General features: G+C 28.4%; 2 protein-coding genes across 2 annotated transcripts; one reads left to right on the top strand and one right to left on the bottom strand.

Annotated features, from left to right (window-relative positions):
- Window positions 1-11,167: 11,167 nt before the first annotated feature.
- On the top strand, window positions 11,168-14,501 carry LOC112599102 (mitochondrial import inner membrane translocase subunit TIM14). Its single transcript, XM_025345846.1, has 4 exons — window positions 11,168-11,364; window positions 11,437-11,571; window positions 11,644-11,748; window positions 14,330-14,501. The coding sequence occupies exons 1-4, from the start codon at window positions 11,362-11,364 to the stop codon at window positions 14,432-14,434; spliced, it is 348 nt and encodes a 115-aa protein (XP_025201631.1). The 5' UTR covers window positions 11,168-11,361; the 3' UTR covers window positions 14,435-14,501.
- Window positions 14,502-14,739: 238 nt separating this feature from the next.
- LOC112599103 lies at window positions 14,740-23,969 on the bottom strand. The gene is made up of 3 exons (XM_025345847.1): window positions 23,647-23,969; window positions 15,585-15,828; window positions 14,740-15,009 (listed from the first exon to the last, which is right to left on the bottom strand). The coding sequence occupies exons 2-3, from the start codon at window positions 15,800-15,802 to the stop codon at window positions 14,775-14,777; spliced, it is 453 nt and encodes a 150-aa protein (XP_025201632.1). The 5' UTR covers window positions 15,803-15,828; window positions 23,647-23,969; the 3' UTR covers window positions 14,740-14,774.
- Between the last annotated feature and the right edge of the window lie 174 nt (window positions 23,970-24,143).

A 24,143-nucleotide genomic window follows, 5' to 3' on the forward strand; every position in this document is an offset into this window, starting at 1 on the left:
ATTCCCGGGTATATACGAGTTTATTTCCTATTGTTGTACTTATTATGTTCAATTTGGGGGGGGGGAGAATTAATAATTTGGTACTTAAACAGTGAGGAACCCGGGAATCAACTCAACAGTAGGTATCGGTACAGGTAAACAGGTACGCGAAAATCAATTCGTACGCAGCCGATTAAGAAAACTTTTAGTTATACTATATACAATTTTAAAAAATCTAGACATAATACTATAATACAGTGGTTCTTAACCTGTGGTCCGCGGCCCCCTGGGGGCCCGTGATACTCATGTCGGGGGTCAGCGGCAGCCTTAACACAATATAACATGAGTCAATACGTGACATATTGTAAAAGAAAGGTATTCGAAAAAAATTAGTAAAGGAGTCCGTGATTTCTAAAAATCTTTGATCAGGGTTCCGTGATCTACAAAAGGTTAAGAACTGCTCCTATAATACATTGGCGGAAATCTATCGGAGAATTCGGAGGATTACCATTTTTCACGTGAACTAACAACGACGAAAAGGAGAGTACGCACACAACACCCCCTCATATATAATTTATAACAATTGATTTGTTTAATATTCAAATAATATCATTGTGGTTAATAAAATAACTACCTAATTATTTTTTTCATATTTAACATTTAATAACATACACATAGTATAGGTACATTACTTTATATTTTTAATGTAAAAAAATTTACAGTTTAAAAAGGTAGGCAAGTGAGTACTGGTTTGCTGTACATTAGGTGTCGAGTGGATGACAATACTACGGGTGTATTAGATTTTAATTTAATGATATCATTGTACACGAAAAACGATTCTGATGCGGAGACGGTTTATCAGCCTATAACATTAAGTATATTATGTTTCATGAAATTTTTTCGATTACATTATTTCGATATTATTAAAGTGATTTATTTTATTTAAAATGGTATTATAGTAGGTTCGTGATTATTATAAATTGGATTTGCATACAAATTCCCATTTTTTCTTAATTTAATTTTTTGTTTTTTTTCGATTATAAAAAAATGTACTTAGAATTTTTTATTTTTAACCCTCTAAAATACCACTAGATCACAATTTGCTTCTAGATATTATCTTTATGTATGAATTTTCCAAAAAGTGAAGAGAAATAGAAAAAAAACACATATAATTGTAAAATTTATACATTTATCATTCATTGCTCTATTAAAATCTAAAATATTATAAATTGTGTTTGCTAAATTTTTTTTAGGAATTCAACGTATGAATCTTTAATATGTTTATTCTTTTGATTACTTTTTGTGTGCTAGGTGGACTTTTTTAAGATTTATATATTTTATGCCCCACATTTCTGCCAATAGGTAATATTTTTCTTAATTTTAATTAGGTACACATTTTTGTTTAAAAAAATCATAACTTTCAACTTAATTACCTATTGTAGTGATCTCTCACTACAAAGCACTCAAATAAAACGACGTAGTCACGCTGTTCGGTGTTCGCCAGTTGTCGGTAGTGATCGGAAGGAGTCAAATAGTAATAACACTTGATAGTAAAATTAATATGTTTATTTTAACTTATTAAATAAATTTGTGGACAAAGTTGAAACTCTGCCCGAGATGTTAGTGTTTAATTGAAAGTAAAATAGTTTGAACTTAGAGGCTCGTAGTAAGTAACGACGAGTATAAGCCCGGACTGCAACTAAACTAATATCTAATTAAGTGCGGAACTCTATCTATATATATACTCTGATTTCGACCTAGGGCACTTGTTTTACAAGGCGTTAAGAATACGTGTCCTAACTTATAACAAGTGTCCTCGGTACGTGTTAATAAATTTTAATGATGTATTAAAAAGTTAATTCTTAGAACAGTAGAAAAGATGTGTGCAATATCCTGTTGTTGGTCATAACGTGATAAAACTATAGTAGTATGTACGTAGGTTTACTACACACCTCCCCTATAAAAGGAAAGCCCCGGAAAGTTAAAAATCCATTTTAAGTTTAGGATATATTGGTGGATTACTATTTTCTTCGCTTGGATTTTCTATAACTGTTGTTATTGGCTGCAAAGGACATTCTTCTTCTTTTTGTTTGTTTGCGTTTTGTACCGTCTGTTTTTTAAGTGTTATATTAACTTTTGTTGTAAAAATTATCACACTTCCAAGTAATAATAATGCTGTTATAACAGTTAATAAGTATAACAAGTAATCACTTTGTGTTTGTCTTTGTTTTATTTGTTGTATTTTCCTGTCCTCTTCAGTTTTTTGTGTTAATTCGCTAAGTGGTTTAGCTATGTTATTTAAGCTTTCCATCTGGTTTCCCTGTATATGTTTTTGTTGGTTGATGTCCTCAAATTGGTTGTCTAGTATCGTATTGACGTTTTTTTATTTTTGAATCTGGAATGAAGTCTAAGTATTCTTCTTGAATATTTACTTCTCCTGGTATCAAAATATCCCGAGTGGCGTATGCTTTACATGTTTCATTAAGTGTAAAAAGTCCTACTCCCTCTAGTAGATGGTTTGTGGATTGTTTATCGTTATCACACGTAATAAAAATTGTTTCGCCTATTGATGAATAAAGCCATTGGTTCTTGTATTTTAATTTATGAAAAATGGACGTATGAATCCTAATTTGCATAATTTCGCAGTTATCTGGTACTTCTTTTGGATCTTGCATTAGTAATATTTTACAAATGGGTTTATTGTTTCTAGGATGCAAAGGACTAATTTCAGGACAAAGTAGGAAATCACGTGCGTTTTTACATTTTACTTGATCTAGTTCACTATATGTAGAGTAGAGTTCCTTTGATTTACTTACAACTAGAAATTTGTGGTTAGTTTTAGTATAAATACAATAATTATTTGTATGACATACTGGTTTAGGTATTAAGTAATATAAAGTTAATACATGTTGGTAAACTAAGGGTAAGTTAATCTTAAAAACTATTGTATCATCTAAATAATATATTATCATATCTGAGAGAAGTAATATTTCTTGCGGATCCCCGTTATCTAATTCTATAGGTAAATCTGTTCCACTTGGTAAACTTACTTTTATATCTTTTAATTGTAGTTTTAATTCATTTGGGCTTATCAGACTTGGGTGTATTTGTCCTAGTTTTGCTGTTTGTATTATCTCTGTTAGAGAGCTAATTTCGAATGCATATTGGTCTAATAGTATTTTTATATTCATTAAGTGTTCTAGTACCTGGCTCTTAGATTCGTGAGCGTCTGTTATAACCTTTTGTTCGTATATTGATTCAAGCCCTGGTTTCTCTTCCTCTTCGTCTCTATGTTGTTTTACCTCTATTATTTTCATACGTTTGTCTTGTACTTTAAATTCATTTGAACCTATTTCCCGAAATTTCTTTAAATTTACAAATGAGTTCCATAAACAGTTAATGTCACAAAGCCCATATAGTACTTGTGCGGTTTTGATAATATTGGGAATTACAGCCCGTTTATCCCTTTTCTCATGTCCTACTGAATTAAGTATTAATAATTTTTTTTCTTCTATTTGTTTGACGAATTGTTTTATATTTTCATGTATCATGGTACAATAAGGTTTCGTGGAGTTAAATTTGATTTTCCAATACCAGGTGCAGGTATAATTGGACGTAATTTTCTAAAAGACAATAAAGTCATTCTGGATCTTAGCCAAGAGTTATTCATAATACCAGAGGTCATAAAAAATAATCAAATCATAATTCCGCCACGTAGCAATTGTGTACTATTAGTTAAAAATGACGATGACATTAAACACGATCATATAACGATTTCCAAACAAGACATACATGAAGACGTAATACTCGCGAATAGCATTAGCCCAGTACAAGGTGACAAAATCATAGGTAACATTATAAACATTTCAGAACAATCGTTTGTTATAGACGAGTTATCCACTAAGAATATTAAGTGGGAACCTTATGACGAAAAAGTATTAGTATTAAATGAAACCATCACGAATTCAAACAGAATAAATAATTTAAAAGAAACCATACAAGTCGAACATTTAAATAATGAAGAAAAGGCTAATATTTATGACTTGTGTTCCGAATACGCCGATATATTTTACTTAGAAGGAGACCGATTAGGCGCCACCGATATTGTTACGTATAATATAAACACGTCAAGTAGTCTAAAACCTATTAATATACGACCTTATAGATTACCTTGGGCTTTTCAAGAAGAAATCGAAAAACAAGTAACATAAATGAAATAAGATAAAATAATACGTAACTCTACATCACCGTTCAATTTTCCACTGGTAGTTGTAAAAAAGAAAAACTTAACTAGTGAAGGCACACCCAAATTACGTATTTGTGTCGACTTTCGTAAACTAAATGAAGCAACTGAAAATGAAGCATACGGGCTTCCTAACTTATTAGAGATTCTAGAATCCCTAGGATCATCTAAATATTTTTCAACACTTGATCTTGCTAGTGGGTACCACCAAATTAAAATCAATGAAGTAGATACTCATAAAACCGCTTTTTCCACAAAATCCGGACATTACGAATATCTACGCATGCCTTTTGGGCTGAGCTCCGCCCCAGCCACTTTTACACGGGCAATGAAATCGGTTTTAATGGGCCTAGAGGAAATGTGTACTGCATATCTAAACGATATTGTTGTGCATGGTGCTAGCTTACAAGATCACCAAGAAAAGTTAAGACACGTTTTCGATAGATTACGATTTCATACATTACAATTAGAACCAAGAAAATGTGCTTTCCTTAGAAAAGAAGTATTATACTTGGGACACATTATTAATGAAAACAGAGTTTCACCCGATCCGAAGAAAAAAAGAATGTATTAAAAATTACCCGCGTCCAAAAAACCCTAAAGATATTAAGTCATTTTTGGGATTACTAAATTATTATCGAAGATTTGTAGACAATTTTGCAAAAATCGCTAAACCATTAACAACATTACTTAAGAAAAATGTAAATTTTAAATGGGATGACCGATGTGAAAACGCATTCGACAAGTTAAAACAAGTTTTAATGAACCCTCCATTACTAGTGTATCCAGACTGGGAAAAAGGAAATTTCAATTTGACAACAGACGCAAGCCAGTACGCAATAGGTGCAGTACTATCTCAGGGCATTGTGCCAAACGACCAACCAATCGCATACGCTAGTAGGACTCTTAATCAAGCAGAGACAAACTATAGCGTTATTCAAAAGGAACTATTAGCGATCATTTGGGCAGTAAAACACTTTCGTTGTTATTTGTACGGCAGGCATTTCATTATCATAACCGATCACCGACCATTAACATTTTTATTTGGTATCAAGGACGTGTCATCACAACTGATTCGTTGGCGATTACAATTATCGGAATATAATTATACAATTAAATATCGGGCAGGCACCGAAAACTCTAACGCCGACTGTCTGTCACGCATACGAATGATCACCTCCGAACCAAGCGGAAACGAAACGGAAAGTGAAACCGAAAACGCACGTACGTTCGAAGAATTCAAGGTAGCCGAAAATAAAGTGATTTTTAATTCAAGAATATTAGAAATCGATGGCAGTATAAAAAATGCAAATGATAATGAAAACATAATACTACCAATTTCACAAGATTGCATAACGACACATCCGGCCATAAAACAAATAATTAATGATTACAACCTAGACAATTTACAATTCACTAACCAAGATAAGACAATAATTTTTAATCGAGGAAATAGATTAATCGTACTATATAACATAAAAACCACATACTTGGTCGAATTAAAAGCGGAACAATTTTTTTCAAATAATTTCGGAAATAAAAGAATTTTGCCAACATAATAATATTAATACGTTTAGTACAATTAGAATAGAAGGTACTTCAACTTTGAATAGCTACATGAGAATACGCGCAATGTTTAGATACGTTTTTAAAGATAGCAGCATAACCGTTACTATTTATAATGAACAACATTTGACAAATGAGGACAAACAACAAATAATATACGAATACCATAACACACCCACAGGAGGTCACTCTGCTGTATCACGAACGATAAAAAGATTAAAACTCAATTACCAATGGAAAAATTTAAAAACCGATGTGAAGCATTATATATTAAACTGTGAAGTATGTCAGAAAAATAAAACACATAAAAAAACAAAACAACCAATGTTAATAACAACCACTGTTACGAAAACTTTTGAAAGAATTTGTTTGGATATAGTGGGTCCCTTACCAATAACAGAGTTAGGGAATACTCACATACTAACTATGCAAGATGAACTTACGCGATATGCATTAGCAGTAGCACTAGCATCAACAGACGCAACTACTGTAGCACGTGCATTCGTTGAATGTTGTGTTTGCATTTTTGGTATACCCACATCTATTTTAACGGACTGTGGAACCAACTTTTTATCCGACGTTTTAAAGCTATGTGCAAATTATTAGATATCGAAAAATCTAAAACTACACCATGGCATCCACAGACTAATGGATTTTTGGAACGGTCACACAAAACTTTAAAAAATTATCTCCGTAGTCTTGTCGATAAAGACAATAACTGGGATAAATTACTATGCTACTCAACTTTTTGTTACAACAAGACTGTCCACACTTCTACTGACTTTACGCCATATGAATTACTATTCGGGAGAAAACCAAACATTCCATCAACACTAACAAAGGAACCAGAACCTCAATACAATTATGATAATTATGTATTCGATTTAAAGAAAATTATGCAAGAAACGCACAAAATTGCTAGGGATAACCTTATAAAGACAAAAGAAAACAACAAAGAATATTATGACAAAAACGATAATCCAATTACATTGCATATCGGGGACAAAATACTACTCAAAGATCAGAACAAGAAAAACACGTTAGCACAAAATTGGATAGGTCCATACGAGGTCATTGTAGTACATAATAACGAAAACATAACCATTAAAAAGGGACGTAAAGACTATCGCACGCATATTAATAACGTAAAGAAATTTTCCGACTAACATAGTTATAATTACTATTTTTATTACTAAAAAAAAAAAAAACAATTTTATTTTTTATATATTTAAAGATCAGAAAGAACCATTTTTGTGGACTTTGAGTTCACAAACTTAGGGAAAAACCAATTAGTATTAATATCTGGTGCTATAACAGATAACCAAAACCAAATTAAAAAACTGGCAGGACCACCGTTACTACTAAACAAACAACATATCAGACCATTAACAGAACCAGAGAGAGCTCGAGCTGTTCTCCAAATGGTGCGCATTTTTTGGAAAAAAGAAAAACTGAATATTTATATGCCGTATTAGCACAATGGCATGACAGCGTAAACGCAGATATAAACACATTAAAAGCATCAACTATACACGACTATATTCATAAAACAAATAAAAGGGAGAGGAAATTAATTATCTTATAGAATGGGCACACGGATAACGAAATACTAGAACAACTAAAAATAAATTCACATGAAGTAGGAAATATGACTTGCTGCGATTACAAAAATGACAACGAATTTTATCTAAAACTAATAAATTTTAAAACCAAACAAGAAATCTGCTCTTATTACATAGGAAAGATAAATAAAACAGGTCACCAATTAAATTTAGTAGAAACACACACAGCAATATGTAAAAAAGAACATAATATTACACACGCGCACGACCCTTGTTGTGACGTAATTCTGACGAGGTGTCTATTTTCTTATATTAGTAAATTAGAGCAAAATTCAGATTTAATAAACCATTATTTTTTATAATCTACATATACAGAGTAGATTATAATAACAGTATATTTTTTTATTGTATAGGTCTGTGTTCAACATTTTCGTCATTTTCCTCTTAGTTGTAACTGTCCGTGGGCAACAACGATTCCAGGATGAACCACTTTCACAACAATCCGGTATTTACTTTGAAAACCGGGGACCTATGAAAATTGTTACGTCAAAATGGGAATTAACTGCATTTCTTAACGTGACTGACTTATTTTAATAATAATTATAAAAAACTTAAAACTTACATTAATACAGCGGGGGACTACTGTAAAATTCATAATAACAAATTTAACCCCACACCTGACACCAAAAAGTCTTGTAGTGATCTCTCACTATAAAGCACTCAAATAAAACGACGTAGTCACGCTGTTCGGTGTTCGCCAGTTGTCGGTAGTGATCGGAAGGAGTCAAATAGTAATAACACTTGATAGTAAAATTAATATGTTTATTTTAACTTATTAAATAAATTTGTGGACAAAGTTGAAACTCTGCCCGAGATGTTAGTGTTTAATTGAAAGTAAAATAGTTTGAACTTAGAGGCTCGTAGTAAGTAACGACGAGTATAAGCCCGGACTGCAACTAAACTAATATCTAATTAAGTGCGGAACTCTATCTATATATTATATACTCTGATTTCGACCTAGGGCACTTGTTTTACAAGGCGTTAAGAATACGTGTCCTAACTTATAACAAGTGTCCTCGGTACGTGTTAATAAATTTTAATGATGTATTAAAAAGTTAATTCTTAGAACAGTAGAAAAGATGTGTGCAATATCCTGTTGTTGGTCATAACGTGATAAAACTATAGTAGTATGTACGTAGGTTTATTACACTATTCATGCTACCTTAAACATGATTTTTTTTTTTTAACAATAGTTTGTTGAATGTTATGAGTTTGGTCCAAATTGTACTATATGTTGAATCAATTGTATTGATGCTGTTCTGTTTTTACGTGTTTGACTGAAAATATAGTTAAATTTAAAATTTTATGATTTTAAGTTGGTCATCGTATTAAATTTTTATAGGTACCTAATGTATAATAATATACGCTTTGTAAATACCCACTAAATTTATTCTAAAAATATTAAGTAGTATAGAAAACTCGTTCGCATGTTGTGTGTTATACTTCAGTAGGTATCAGTATTTACCAGAATACTATTTATACAGTTATACAGTATTTTATAAGTATTTATAATTTAATAATAAATTCAATTTTTAGAATAGCTTATAATTTTAATACAGTAATAATTAATGAGATAAATATAGTACAGTATAATGTAATATAACCATAAAAATCGTAGTCTTCAATGAAAATCATGAATACAAATCCATCATAATACATCACATTAGTCATTAGTTATTAAACATATACCTATTTAATCTGTATGTATGTACTGTAATGTATTTATGTACCTACTACAAAGTGTACCTAAATCAAAAGATAAGGTTAATGTTTAAATAAGTAAGATCAAAGTATTATGTGAATTTAGATGAAGTCATAATTAGAAATGTGTTTTTCAATTAATACAATAATATGAAGTAAATAATCTAAAACCACTTGTGTATAGAGATATATAATTGTCAATTATAATTTGAAATCGAATATATTGTTTGAATTCTTTTAATTTAATAATTATCTATTTACCATTTTAATTTCAAACCTAATCGTTCACTTTTAGTCCCTAGCCAAGTTTTTTTTAGCAATGTTAGATTGCTATAAATTTTAAACGTTAAAGTTATGTTTAAAAAATAATGCAATTGTAAGCATTACAATCGATTACTGGTAGTACAGTAAAACCTGTCTTATCTGGACCCATAATTAAACGGAATCCTGTTTTGTGCGAAAATTTATCATTGTCCCGAACAGATTTCTATAATTTAACATAGAATTAAACCCTTGATAAAACGAAACTTGTCTAACGTAAAATGGAAAGCTATTTTTTGGTCTCATAAATCATATACACCTTTTACAAACGGAAATACATACCATTAAACGAACAAAAATATTTTTGATAACCACATTTATTTTGCTATTAAACAATTATTATGGTCAGCGATTAATGAGTATCGATACATAACCGCATTTTATATTGAATCTATATTATCATTCATCAGTGATTATTATTGTCACATCGTAGTCGTAGTTTTTCTGTCGTTTCGTCTCTTCTTACTTGGTCACACAATGTAGTGTGTAAAAGTTAATATTATTATTTGGAAATCAAAATAAGTTCATCTTTATAATCAAGTTACCCATCTACTTCTTCATTGATTATGATTTATGATCAATATTCGTCATTTGGTGAATCGCTCTACTAAATACTGATGTTAATTTTTTACGACCATGGTTTATATTATTTGAAAAAATTAACAACTAGTTTTGATCAATTTAATTTAATTTATTAATTCAATTTAATGTTCTAACATGGATTTCTTTAAAAACCAAACCTTTATGGACAGATAATTAATACAGAAAATATCATTTTATTTTTAAACAAATGTGATCTACATCTACAAACAACTCTTTATTATTTGATTAATCTCAAAACTTAAATATATTTTAGTCAGAAGTGGAAAAAGTGAAAATTTCTTTTTTCCAGTTTTTATCAGATGAAAAGTGAGTAAAATATTTTAAGCATATGAACTGTGATACATCTTCAGAACTTTTAAAAATATGCATATTCTGTATGTTTTATAATTCCTGCTCAAATCGCAAATTTCGAAAGAATATTAAGTCATACGAAGGCGCAATGGACTGATGATAGAAATAGACTTTTAGGTACTCGATTCTATAAAATATTTATTATTAATAACCCAGTACAATTTTAAGCATTTTGGCTCTAATCATTTTATGATTACTGTACTAAAAATTAAAGTTGGTTATTAAAAATTTAAAGTAATGATAAATACTAAAACTCAAGTCTTACATTTACAATTTTTTTTACATTTTAATCTTTAATTTAAATCATTATTAATTAAAACTAATCATGTATCAAGTAAAAGTAATATGATTAAATTATTAAGTATTTCATATATTGCTCTAATGTATACAATTTCATGCAATGTAATTTGAAAATTAAATAAATATTAGGTATGAAAGTGGATTTTTTTTTATTATTTTAAAGTAGGTATATATTAATAATATTAAGTATGTATTCTTTTATCTAAGGCGCGATCTGACAACGCTATATGAAACCAGTGTTCAATGGTGAATTAATGAAGTGTAAGATAGCATTAATGTTTCCTGTATTATAGTAATAATGATTTACTAATACCAAATAAGTTTTAGCAATAAATGCACAGCAAAAATTAAATCTGGGTTTAATTTATGATAATTTTATTATATAATTAAATTTATAATATGATATTATGAGGTGAATGTTGTTATCATGCTCTATTATGACAAGTGATAACAGCTATCTATCAACCTCAAACTCTTAACCTTTCCAAACTTAATAATATCTTGAATCTTCATCGCGCTCTTAACAGTCTAACTCTCATAGTCTCATCTCATTTAGTTTCTTTAAAGTTAAAACTATTAACTACATCTTTAGCGTCTATTCGTTTGAAGATTATTGAAACGACATTACTGTATTACTTATTTTAATAGTTCACGTTTTAAACAACAATTCGACAGATGGTAATTAACTATTTTACTATTTTAATATCGTATTGGATTTATTTTGTAATTTTACATGCATTTTATTTATAGGCTAGTGTTGTTGTCGTTGGGCTAGGTCTAGCCGTAGCTGGTTTTGCTGGTCGACAAGCATTACGAGTTGCTCCACAAGTAGCTCAAAAAATGAGTGAAGTTCTTAAAACAATGTCATCCGAATCAGGAATTTTGGTAAAATTACACAACATTATGACTTTATTTATATTGTTATGTACGTTTGTTTATTTATCTTATTGCTTTTAGTCGAGTAGTAAATTTCACAAAGGTGGATTTGAACCTACCATGTCCAAACGTGAAGCCATGCTCATACTTGATGTATCAAATAATGCTCCAAAAAACAAAATCAAGGTAAGCTAAATTATAATGTGATTCTATAAGATCTTAACTGCCTTGATTATTAAATCATCAATATTTACTATCTATACAAATGAACTACCCATTTAAGAAACGATGTAAGTCACAAAATATTTGAAAATGAGTTAGTGCATAAAATATGTTATCTATGGATAGATTTATCATGTGTGAACGTTTTGAAAAAAAAAAAAATATTTAATTTTAAAAAGATGGGACCAAATAAAAATCAATAAAATTAATTTGTTACAGTAATCTACTACTTTTTTCCTACTATAAAAAAAAAAAATTAAAATAATATTATTTTATAGGCGTAATTGGGGTTGGCTACGCATATTTACCCCGCTAAGAGTTGTGTATTGTAAAAATGATGTAAGTCCAAAAACCCTACATTTACCTCTCTCAGGTCACAGGTTTTTTTATTCTCAAATTATTTAATTTACTGAATCCATTAAATCTGTTTTTTTTTTTTTTTTTTTAAGATACAAGGTTTAATAGAAACAACATTTTTGAAGTAATTTAATGTAATTTAATATTCTATTGTTATTGTAATTTGTAGTGGAAGTAAGTTAGTAGTTACAAACCACACAAATATTGCAAATAATTTTTCTATCCCTCTTCATTGAAAAATCTTGAACACTTCTCATCAGTAGTGTTGTATGTTTAAATTTTAAATTTTATTTTATCATATTTCCATTTTTAATTATTGATTAGTTGTTTATAACCTTTGTCGATAAAAAACTATGTGTAATTTATTATTTTCATGAACTTTTAAAATTCTTAATTTAAAGTCTTATACATACATAAATCAGGATGAGTTATATGTTTTTTATAATAATGTAGTTTAAAAATTGATTTTATTTTACATATTCATAAAAATGATCAGCTATAAATAAATAGTTTTTCTAGTATAACCTTGATAATTTTAACATTTCATCTGTAAACGATATTGTATCAACTATTTTGAGTACCTATAGTACATTTGGTTCAGCATCAAAGGTTTTAAATAAAAGTTGGTTATGATTACTAATTTTGTTTCAATAGTTATGTTATAACTAAACTTTTTTAAATACATTAATAAAATAAGTGATTTAGTATGAAATAAATACTGTATTAAACAAAATAAATATTACAATGAACATTAACAATTTTGCAAATTAATTATATTTATAATTTTGACAATATTTTAACTTAACAATATTTAACTGGATTCATGTTACAGCTAAATTTAATCCAAAAACAAATAAAGTACTATTGTAATTTCATATCAATAACATTAAAAATAAAACATTTTATCTAAATATCCTGATGATTTTCACTTGAATTAATCTGATTGGTGTCACTAAGTCAAGTTTCTTCATACCTCATATGAGTATGTCTATCATCTATTCACCAAGTTTCTTAGTGTAATTCTATTTTTAATTTTTCAGTTTTGTTTTTATACAAACAAATATTGTTGTAGCAATTCCTGCAAAAATATACTTGAGCATGTGTACCCACCATTAAATAATAAAATAGTAGTTCACTAAAAATCTGTGTTTTTGGTTTTGATTCTTTCATCATGAATTAGTATTATTCTATAATTTTATATTTAAATAATAAATACCTATACTATATTATAATTTATATTTTTAAAGAATAATTTTTATTTAATTATAATGTTTTTATTTTATTGTTATTACATTTACATTAGTTTTTGTGTTCTTCTCATTTATAATGACTAAATTAAATCTTTAGTTAATTTTATTACAAATTATTATTCATAACCAATGTTTACTATTCTAAAATAAAGGCTTTGCTCAAGGAATACTTTCCGAAGTTGGCCGATGGGTACACTTCATTATTGTGTGGGTAGAGTAAGCATTGCCCTTGGTTGGTAATTACTTTTTATGTTTCACTAAACTTATATTTCTTAGGATAACCACCATTATACATAACTACATGTCCCGATGTCTGTGATAAATATTAAAGGAATTAATTCTGCTTTAATCAATTAAAGTAATTATACCTATAAGCAATTAATTATAATATTGTGAAATGTGAATTCAACTTCATAGAAAGTAACAATTATTATGAAATAAAAAAATTCTATTTTAATAAGCAATGTATAAGCACGAGGAAAATTCTTTGCAAAGTTAATTTAAATAATAAAATATTGGTGTAATACGAGTATACCTATATTTATTACTTTAAAAATTAAATATAAAAATAGTATATGTATATATATTTTTCATTTTTACAGATTATACTCAACAATAATGTATTTAATATTATTGAAAATTTGCGTGAAATCTATTTATTTTTTATAAATATTTCATAGAAATTACTACGAGTGATATTTGTTGTGCAATGTGTATATTATTTTTATACTTTTGGGCGAAAAATACATGTTTTATGTTATTATTGCGTGGTAGTCGTGGTACTATTGGTACTCGATTCCAAGTTTTATTTTTGAAGCACGTTAGCTCATTTCCGCTGTTATTGTCGTATGCGTGGGGAATTATAATAAATTTAATAATATGTCATTAGCGTTGTCGCTGTATATTAATAAATAATATATATTTTTGATTTTTTTCAGGACGCACACAAACGAATCATGTTGATCAATCATCCAGATAAAGGCGGTTCACCATATATTGCTGCAAAGATAAACGAAGCTAAAGATCTTCTAGATAAAAAATAAACATTGTCCGCCGAATTGTAGTGTAAATATGTGAATGTACAAAAATATAGATATATTATCATTTTTATTGGTAACTTTTATATTGTGAATATTCCATTTTTTTGTTCATACATAGGTATACTTTCTATATATTAACAGGTTTTGTGTTTTTATCTTTATTTTTTTCTGAAAGTTCTTCTATCCCAAATTTATGACGTTCCGATGAAATAACATGCTTCATTACAATATAATAAATAAATAATTTTAAATAAATATATATTTTGTACTTTAAATAAATTATAAAACATAGAAAATTAAACGTCTTAGTTAAGAGAATAATATTTTGAGACAAACAAAAACATTATTTTTTTGCGATCTTGTGATGATCCTTTAATAACTTTTTCCTAAACAACCCATAGTCATGCTGCATCAGTTCGTAAGCTGTCTGACGTAGTTTCTCAACGCGGGCTAATATCTTCTTTGGCCCACTGCTTTTAGTCTCCTCCAACCGGCGTAACTGGTGTTCTGTCAATCCCTCCACATCGCTGGCGCATTCTACTATGGCGATGTAGTCGTTTAAAATTTTTGACGATTCGCTGAAACATCAAATATACAACACATTAACTAATTTATCAATACTCACGACTTATCCATCATTTTCATAAATTTAAATAAAAATCTGGTGTTAATGTAAGGTAAAAATGATACTTTGATTGTATAATTTCTATATTATATTATTATTGTCAATATATACAGTACTATATACATAGGTATGTCACATTAAAACAAGTTGTCTATACTTGTCTCTTTTATCAACAAAAAAGGGATTTTGTAGGTACTAAAAATTTGATAGAGGTCTTTAAATGTATGAAGAATTGATGCAATTAAATATCAATACTATTGAGTATATAATTTACTGGCAATGTTTTTTTAGAAAGTTTTTTTTCATCTTGTGTGCTAAATCAATATTTTATCAGAGTTAACCTATTAACAGTAACTTAAAATTTTTAAAAAGTATCATTACATTATTTACATATAAATAAAGTTATTAAAACACAAAAGAATTCAATATACTTTTATGGTTTATGCGACCGCCGACCAGTAGTTAAGACCTTCAACGTCATTGATAATATAGGCAACGACATATCGAATAGATTCGTGACGTGCTTACTTTTCTATTTTCTTGTGATGTACGTAGCGCAGTAGACTGTCGCACATTCTCCACAACTCCAACATTTCCGCAGAATCCAATTTGCACACACGCAAATAGTCTTCAAACATTTTCGTGGCTGTTTGATTAGCCAAAACGTGTTTTAGACTGTTCGTCCACCTGTCCAAATCATCTTTGGACACAGAACTACATGGATCTACGCAAGGAACGCAACTCATTACGGCCCAGTTTGTAAAACAATTACCTGAAAATTAGGAATAATGTGATATTATTTAAAATAAATAAAAATTAGAACTTAGTAGGGACTTAAATTATATCTGCATATACTCAAACGAATCGATCGTTTATAAAGATTTAAAATTTGGACATCGTTAAAACCGTTTCAGCTTCATTTCAACTATTAAAATTTAAAAATATGTGTCAATGATCAAGCGGTTGAGGTCACATATTTGAAAAATAATATATAATATGTATATATATATATATATATATATATATACTAATCACTGACAGACGGCAAAAGTTGGAAGCATATTTTTTTCGTTAGTAAAAAAAAAAAACAATTAATTTTATCAATAACACTATAAACTGACAAGTACGAGTATACCTATAGAGAAATTCTCACAAAGTAAAAAGTATAAATATTTTTTTAAGTTATATAATTTGATATTTATAATGCACATTTAAACAACCTTCTAATTTCAAAAATAGATATAATTATTAGTGACTAGTAAATTGTGTTTGGTTGATAAGATTAATGTTTAAAACCCGTCACAACAACTAGGACTATCGTTTTCATTTTTTTTTTTTTTTTTTTTATGTAAGATATTATAATTTATACCTTAGAGCTATTATTTAATTAATTAGTAATTTATAACTCATCATCTTTATTTTTAAATTATTTATAAGTACGACTGCAAAACGTATAAAAAATTATTAATTCATACTATTTTTCAGGGTATCAATGATGTTATAAACACCTATTTAATAATCTAATTAAATTGAAATTCTGTTATTGTTATTTGTTACTATTGTAAGTGTAATATTATTATCATATTTAATATCAGTCATTTTATATTTTATAATTATTATGTTAGTTAACATTATGGAATTCAAGTTATTAACTAATTTTAATAGTTAGAAATACATTTTTCGTCTACAAAAATAATGAAAACATTTTCCATACAGGTATTTAGGTCTGTGTCTCACTAATTTTTAAATCAACGATTTTTTTAAAACTAGGTTCATATTAAAAAAATCAATTGATTTTTAAAGTAGATCAACATGTGTAATTCCTTTGACATTTAAAATTGAAAAATTATAAAAATTAATTATTTTATAAGTTAGGTTGAATCCTGTGATGCAATCAAAAGGTTAAAATTGTACCCCTCCCCATCCCAAAAAAAATGAATTGAAATTATTAAATTTCTATTTTTAGATACAAAGTATATAAACAAAGTTACGGTGTAAAACGAATAGACTAAATTATTATAAACATGAGTCATCTATGTTGTTAGTCATTAAGAATGTGACTTGGAAAATGTAGATAGTATGAAACTACTTAAATTCATGACCCATGGATATGAATTTCGGCTATCGGCTTATAATAACTAATAATAAATTGAAAAAAAAATGAATTATGTACACCTACTTTGTTGTTTTCATTTTACAAACGCATTTATATCATAAATTTAGGTTTATCAATTCGCATTTAGTTTTGTTGGTTTAATATTAAAATGAATTAACCTAAATAATGTTAGATATAAAAAAGTGACAGTATACATTACTGTTCACTTTCAGAAGTATTTTTTTGATATTTTAATTTTAATTTAAAGTAATAATAATAATTTTTAAATTGTAATATTTAAAAAAACATAAGCATATCTAACTTATTTTAAAGTTTAAAATTAAAAATATCCAAGAATGTATCAAGAATATAGATAATGTTGATAATGCTTTTGAATTTGGCAACAAGTCAATTTACTCTAATAATAAAATTAAAACTAAAACTGCTGAATGTAAATTTTGGATCTTACTATTAACTTTTAAGACAGTGCTAGAGACAACAAATATATTATGGTATGATGTCCTCTTATGACAAAAAAAGTCAAGAGAATAAATTTGAAATTAAAAATACCAACTACCTATTTACTATTTTGATAATTTCTTTAAAAATTACAAATTTAGGAACTACTTAAATTTTTTTCATATCAATAAGACCCATACTTAAAAATTAATATAATATAGTATGAGTCGTATTACCAATATACATATATTAAATATATTTTTGTAACATTATTTATGAGCAGTTTATATGGAAATTAAAAATCTAAAATATATATAAGGCTCAATTTTTTTAATAGACATTTGAAGATCAAATTTTGGACGAAATTACATACCTATTAAAACAATGAATAACAATGTTTATTTATTTTGTTAAAATTTAAAACATTATAGAAATGAATCCCTTTGCTTACCTTTTTAAATATTTTTAATTATAAATAATATTAAGTACCAAGATGCAAAGTGGTCGACCTTTCAATCACGTTGTATATAAATTATGTGCTTCTCTTTAAAAAAAATTCTGGACCCACCGTTGCTAAAAATCTATAATATTATAAGTATTATCATTGAGTATACTCAATGATATTATTTATAACCTAAAAATCTTATGAACTTATTTATAATCTATAATATAATAGTAATAACGTTTTAACGTTATATATTAAATATAATTTATGAGTATATAAATTTTTTTATTGTATACTATAAATATATACATTATACATATATAGATAGGTATTTATCATAAGTGCGGGAGAATATAGCATTTTTGTTTCAATTATAACGTATGTTATTTTCAGTAAACCGTGTAGATATTGGTTAAGTAACCGAGACTAGACTCAAATATCTATTTCAAGTTTCAGTTTAACGGGTTTAATATTGAATTCAGAAGCAATTTGTGAAAATATTCTAGAAGTAAATAATAATATATTAACTTATTTACTTGTCTATTTTATTTTATACCTATCTTACACAACAGTATAATTGAAAATGTTTCGGTTAGGAAAAACTTTATTCCATAAATATAAAATTTTTATTTAACTTATTATTATGTACGTAAATATTTTGTTTTATAAAATAATTATTAATCGCTAGCTCAAGGTATTAGAGAAAACTCTGTTTTGGAGAAAAATTTGTAACATTTTTTAGCTTGTTGAATATGAATTTCGTATAGAAATGACTTACTCACAGTGTTAGTACAAATATACTAACTATTTATTTTTTTTTAAATATATAGGTAGTACCTAAATTAGTAGGTACCTACCTATCATATAAATTCGTTATTTGACCGAGTTTGGCGTAAAAAACGTGAAGACAAATCATCTTTAGTGAAACTGATGTTTAACGATCGACGACTGAGTAGACAGGTAAGTATTAACAAGATAAATAATAAAATACAATGTATACACTTTATATGATAAAATGATAAAAATTATGTTAGTTCAAATTATAAAATCGAAAACAATAACAGTAAAAAATGGGGATACACATTTAATATGCTGTGTGCGTGTGTGAACAATAATTACCACGGATGAATAATTTGTTGTTTTCATACTAATTTATACAAGATGACTATTGTTGACTATTGTAACTAATAAGTAATAGCTATTGTATTTAAAATGTAGTCACCAGCGCCCAACAGTGAGACGCTGTTTCCAAGTAAATAAAACAAATAATAATCTCATATTATCGAGTATACAATACGATTCACTTGCTTTATAGGTACAAACCAGACGACAGAATATGGGTCAGGTGCTACGTGAAATTATGATATAATACTATTATATATATGAATTATATAAATAATGCCTTATAAACAGGTAACAGGTTGATTCCTTCATCAAAAATTGGCAATTGTCTGCACTATTTTTTTACAGTATAATATGAGTATATCTTAGTTGATATACTTTTTTTTAATATAGTTTAATATAGGTTTTTTAATGCAGTTTAATATACAGCATATTAACTATATAATATATAAATAACGTAATATAATATGTTTAAATATTTTTTAAGCGTAACGGCACTACTTGTTTTTAAAATAAAATTATATGAATGGGACGAAATCAGGAGCAACCCTTTATTACTTACTAAATATTGAGGGGGGAATCGAATTTAAATAATTTGATTGCTTGTATTTTATATTTAACTTCTATAATTGTTATCCATAGTAAATAATAATTTTTAGATTGTAAATATTTTAGGAAATAAAAATAATATCTTCTAATAAGAGTTACTAATAAAAAAATAAAGTACCTTTGTGTTTGTATACATAAGCCATATTACTCAACACTTAGTTTTCACTAAGAAATAAAAATCTATTTATTTGTTCAAATGGTAGAATTAAATCAGTTATTTAATAGTTCCATTTGTTGTTACTCGTTACACACCATACAATCTTAATATTATAGTATAATAAGTAATTATTACGATTCAACTCTAAACCCATTTCTAATTTGATTTATTGATGATGAACTGGCACTGATATTTTATATTTTAAAGGAATAATGGCTAAAGTATGATAGTTATTGAAGTATTTAAATTCTAGCTTAGATCCAAGTGGAAGGGGGAAACTTCTAGGCGAAAAAAACGAGATCAAATCGATCAAAAATATATAACTTCAATTTGAAAACGTTTTAGTACCTACGTCTAAATACAGCAAATAGAAGACATATTATTATTTCACACGACGGCTATTCAGAAACCGAATATGTTCGCGTTAAAACAATCACTCTTATAATATTATAAAGTGCACAGTACACAAGTGCGTGCCGTGTGTTTTGAAGCCGCCTGTATATTATTATTGTAATTAGGTATTGTTCTGACAGAAAACCATGGTTCTGATTTCGACCGCATTGCTCTATTTTGCTCAGTCATTTTGTTTTTCGTTTCCGAACTAACGCGAAAGCGAAGGTAAGGTATAATGTATATGGTATACTATTATTATAAGTTTATAACTATACATGTATATAACATTGATGTTATTATATTCGTGCGCGAGTCTTGTATGATTCCGTACTATATAATATAGGTAGGGTGTACACGTCTACTACCGGCATTGGCTTTGCCTTCACGGTTCGGCACGCACCGGCGGCGTCGGAGTGTCGGCGTCGTCTCGGTCGTAGTACACCGCCACATAACATTATTTAATGTCCAAAAGAAGAAGCCCGAATGATGAGCGCTATAGTACGTTACAATTGTTACATTTATTTATTTAGACGTGCACATAATAATATATTATATCGGTGCATCATATTTTGTACGTGTACACCGTACACGACGACAACGATGACGACGATGATATAGCTAGGCGACTCTCGTGGAAAGAATAGCAAGAAGCGGACGACGAGGGGAAAAAAATGATCTATTCGGACGTCTACGCCGTCGTCTATGCGCGCAACGGTCACGTTTTATATTCGGGGCCGCCGGTCGGGCCACGAATAGTATCACGTCTCGAAGTTTTCGTGTGTTACGAATCACTAACGCCCGCGGGACCGCAGGAGCACACCTATATCCGTACACTACAATACGATCGGCGAAGAGTGACGACACTGTGTGTACGTATAGGACGTAAAATAGTTTCTGCTATAACACTGCAGATAGGCTGTATCTACACTATCTAAAATATAATTTAATTCTTCGTCGTAAGAATATAAAATGTATTATCATTTTGCAGTGTCCTGGTTTCATAATTTTAAGCGAGCCGAAACAATGACCGGCTCCGAAATAAAAACCCACGACGACGAGAGTATAACGTGATCGTTGTACATTCGGGCAACGATCAGCGAGCCTCGCAGTGTCTATATAAATTAGTACTATAATATAATAGAATTAAAATATTCGGAGTGCGGGTAAAAATAATGTAAGTCAACTTGCGATCGGGTAAAGTAATAATAGTAGCACAATAAAATATAATAAAATGTAGAATGATCAAATGATGTCTTGTCTTACCGATAACATTGTGATAAAGTATAATTATTAAATTAGCTAACGAAATAAAATATTTTGGATTCACTTTTGATAAGTGACTCATTTCACGCAATTGCACGGAGTACATATAAAAAAACAAAATTCAAATCAGTCAATACAAAACTCCACTCAATCTTCTGAAGTTTCTTTCAAGACCTAAACCGTCTCTAATAAATTAACTTAATACATACAAGTCAATAAATCGCCTATCCTGGTTATATGGACTATATAATTTGGGGATATGCCAAATCATCTAATAAAAAAACCTTGCAAACCTTCCAATATTTAGGTTTACTTTAAATAATCTATTTGCCCCTTAGTATGAACAAATAAAAACCTCAATCAAAACTACTTTACTAAACGAACTGGCCAAACCTCATTATACCAAATTTGAAATTTCATTCTAAACTAAAAACACACTCCAATTAAACAATTGTTTTTCATATTTTTTAGGTTTAGGGATCTTAAATACTTAAGTAATGGTATAAAAAAAAAACCTAGTTTTGTATCAATGTTAGTTATCTTTATCTGTTCAAATTATTTTATGTCACTTTCTATTTTATTTTAGTATAAACTTGTAATTTTCTTAGTAAAAAAAAAAAAAAATAATAATAATAATAATAATAATAATAACACAAATATATAGCTATATATAGTATTATACTATAATAATTTATAAGCTTATTTATTAAACCTACACAATAAATGGCAACTTTAAAACGTAAGTAGGATACTAGGGTAAAAGTCAGAAGAGTAATTGAATTTGGAAATAAGTTTTGTTTTTGTGTAATATTTGTCTTGTGAGTTGTGATCTTGCCAATATTTTATAACCAATATTTTATTTTTATGTGTTATATTATTTATTTTAAAATATAATTTTCTTGTTTGTACTGCGCACAAAATAAATCTTTCATATGATTGTATTTTCTATTTGTGCATTCATATTATAATTAGGTATTATATCTATTATTATAGGCCAGTTACTGATTACTAGACACTGTTATGTATTTTAAACCGTAAAAATGATTATAAGTTTATACTTTATTAGAGTGAATTTTTAATCATTTTTATAGTAAATATTATTATATATTTATCAATAACATAAAATAATATGTAGGAATGTAGTAAATTTAATGTAGTAATGACTATCGTGTCAGTTAATTTTCAGGTTAATTTTGTTGATGATCGTTAGTTTTTATTTTTAACAATAAAATTAAGTATTTTTAAATTAAATATTAATTTATAATAATAAACAAATTACATTTAATATAACGTTAAGTTTGTTTATTATGCCTTGTAGCATAGATTGTAAAAATTCTTTTAAAATTAAAAAAAAGTGACATTAATTTATACAAAAACTTCAAATTCTATTTTAAGCTTCATTGAATTGAACCCGGGCGTGCATTTGTACGGAATCTTTTGGACATTGCACGCAATGGCGGTAAATCGCTGTAGTTCCCCAATAAATATAATCCTTTAACCTCGTTAACCATTAAGGAATATTTTTATTAACACGTAAACAGAGTACACAAAATAATAGCAGTAACGATGAAGACGCCCCTAATGAGGCGCTTCCTCACACTCTATAGGTAAAAGGTAATATATTATGTATTAGATAGATAGTTTGGTCTGATTCAACTGATTCTGTTAATTTTTTGATTAAGACACATCGCGGATTATGGTTGTAAATACTGATATCTTTCATCAAAATTCATATTATTGTGATCATCGGCAATAGCAGTAATATTCTATGGCAGTGACGGGGATGGTTTTTAATTTTTAGAACAACATGGTAAACACGAACAAAAGTTTTCAAAAATCATTTAATGCATTAATTATTACCCCTGACGAACCCATTATCTACATTACATAATTTATGCACTACCACAGTCCACAGTAATACAAACAATTCGGCTTAAGCACACTAAATTTATATTCGAACGTCAACTATATACAGATAGGGCATATCGTAATTTAGTATAGTCACATAATGTTATATTTATTACAAATTATAAATTCAACCACTTACGTTATATTCGTCTTTGACATCATCGTATTCGGTTAAACATGAGCCGTGGTAGCAACACTGTTGTATAATAATAGTCTATGTCGTGTCGCATGTTAAAAATAATATTGTTTTATAGATCTTTCGCTTAAATCACGAATGGTAATGAGCATGAGCCGTCTATATTATGTAAATTATTTATATGACACCAATACAACGGAACTACGGAAATACTATTATAATAATAATAATATTTTATTAATTATTATTACTGCGAAAGAGCGCAGTGTCAGTGCTTCTCAGACGTTTCCGCGACGAACGAGCGCTTACAACTACATTACAGCTGTGAGCAATCGCCGTAACGACCGTAAAATTGTGTTTCGCGCAGACGACGGCAGTGGTGGCGACGACGACGACGATCTGCCCCGCTAGAACACATGGTCGTGGAAAATAAAATGCTATAACCGCTGCGAAGGGTGGATATTGCTTACGAAACAGCTGTGCCCCGTCTGAGTTCGGGT

Source organism: Melanaphis sacchari, unplaced genomic scaffold (genome assembly GCF_002803265.2).
Source record: "Melanaphis sacchari strain LSU unplaced genomic scaffold, SCAv2.0 Contig4_pilon_pilon, whole genome shotgun sequence".
NCBI classification, from domain to species: Eukaryota; Metazoa; Arthropoda; class Insecta; order Hemiptera; family Aphididae; genus Melanaphis; species Melanaphis sacchari.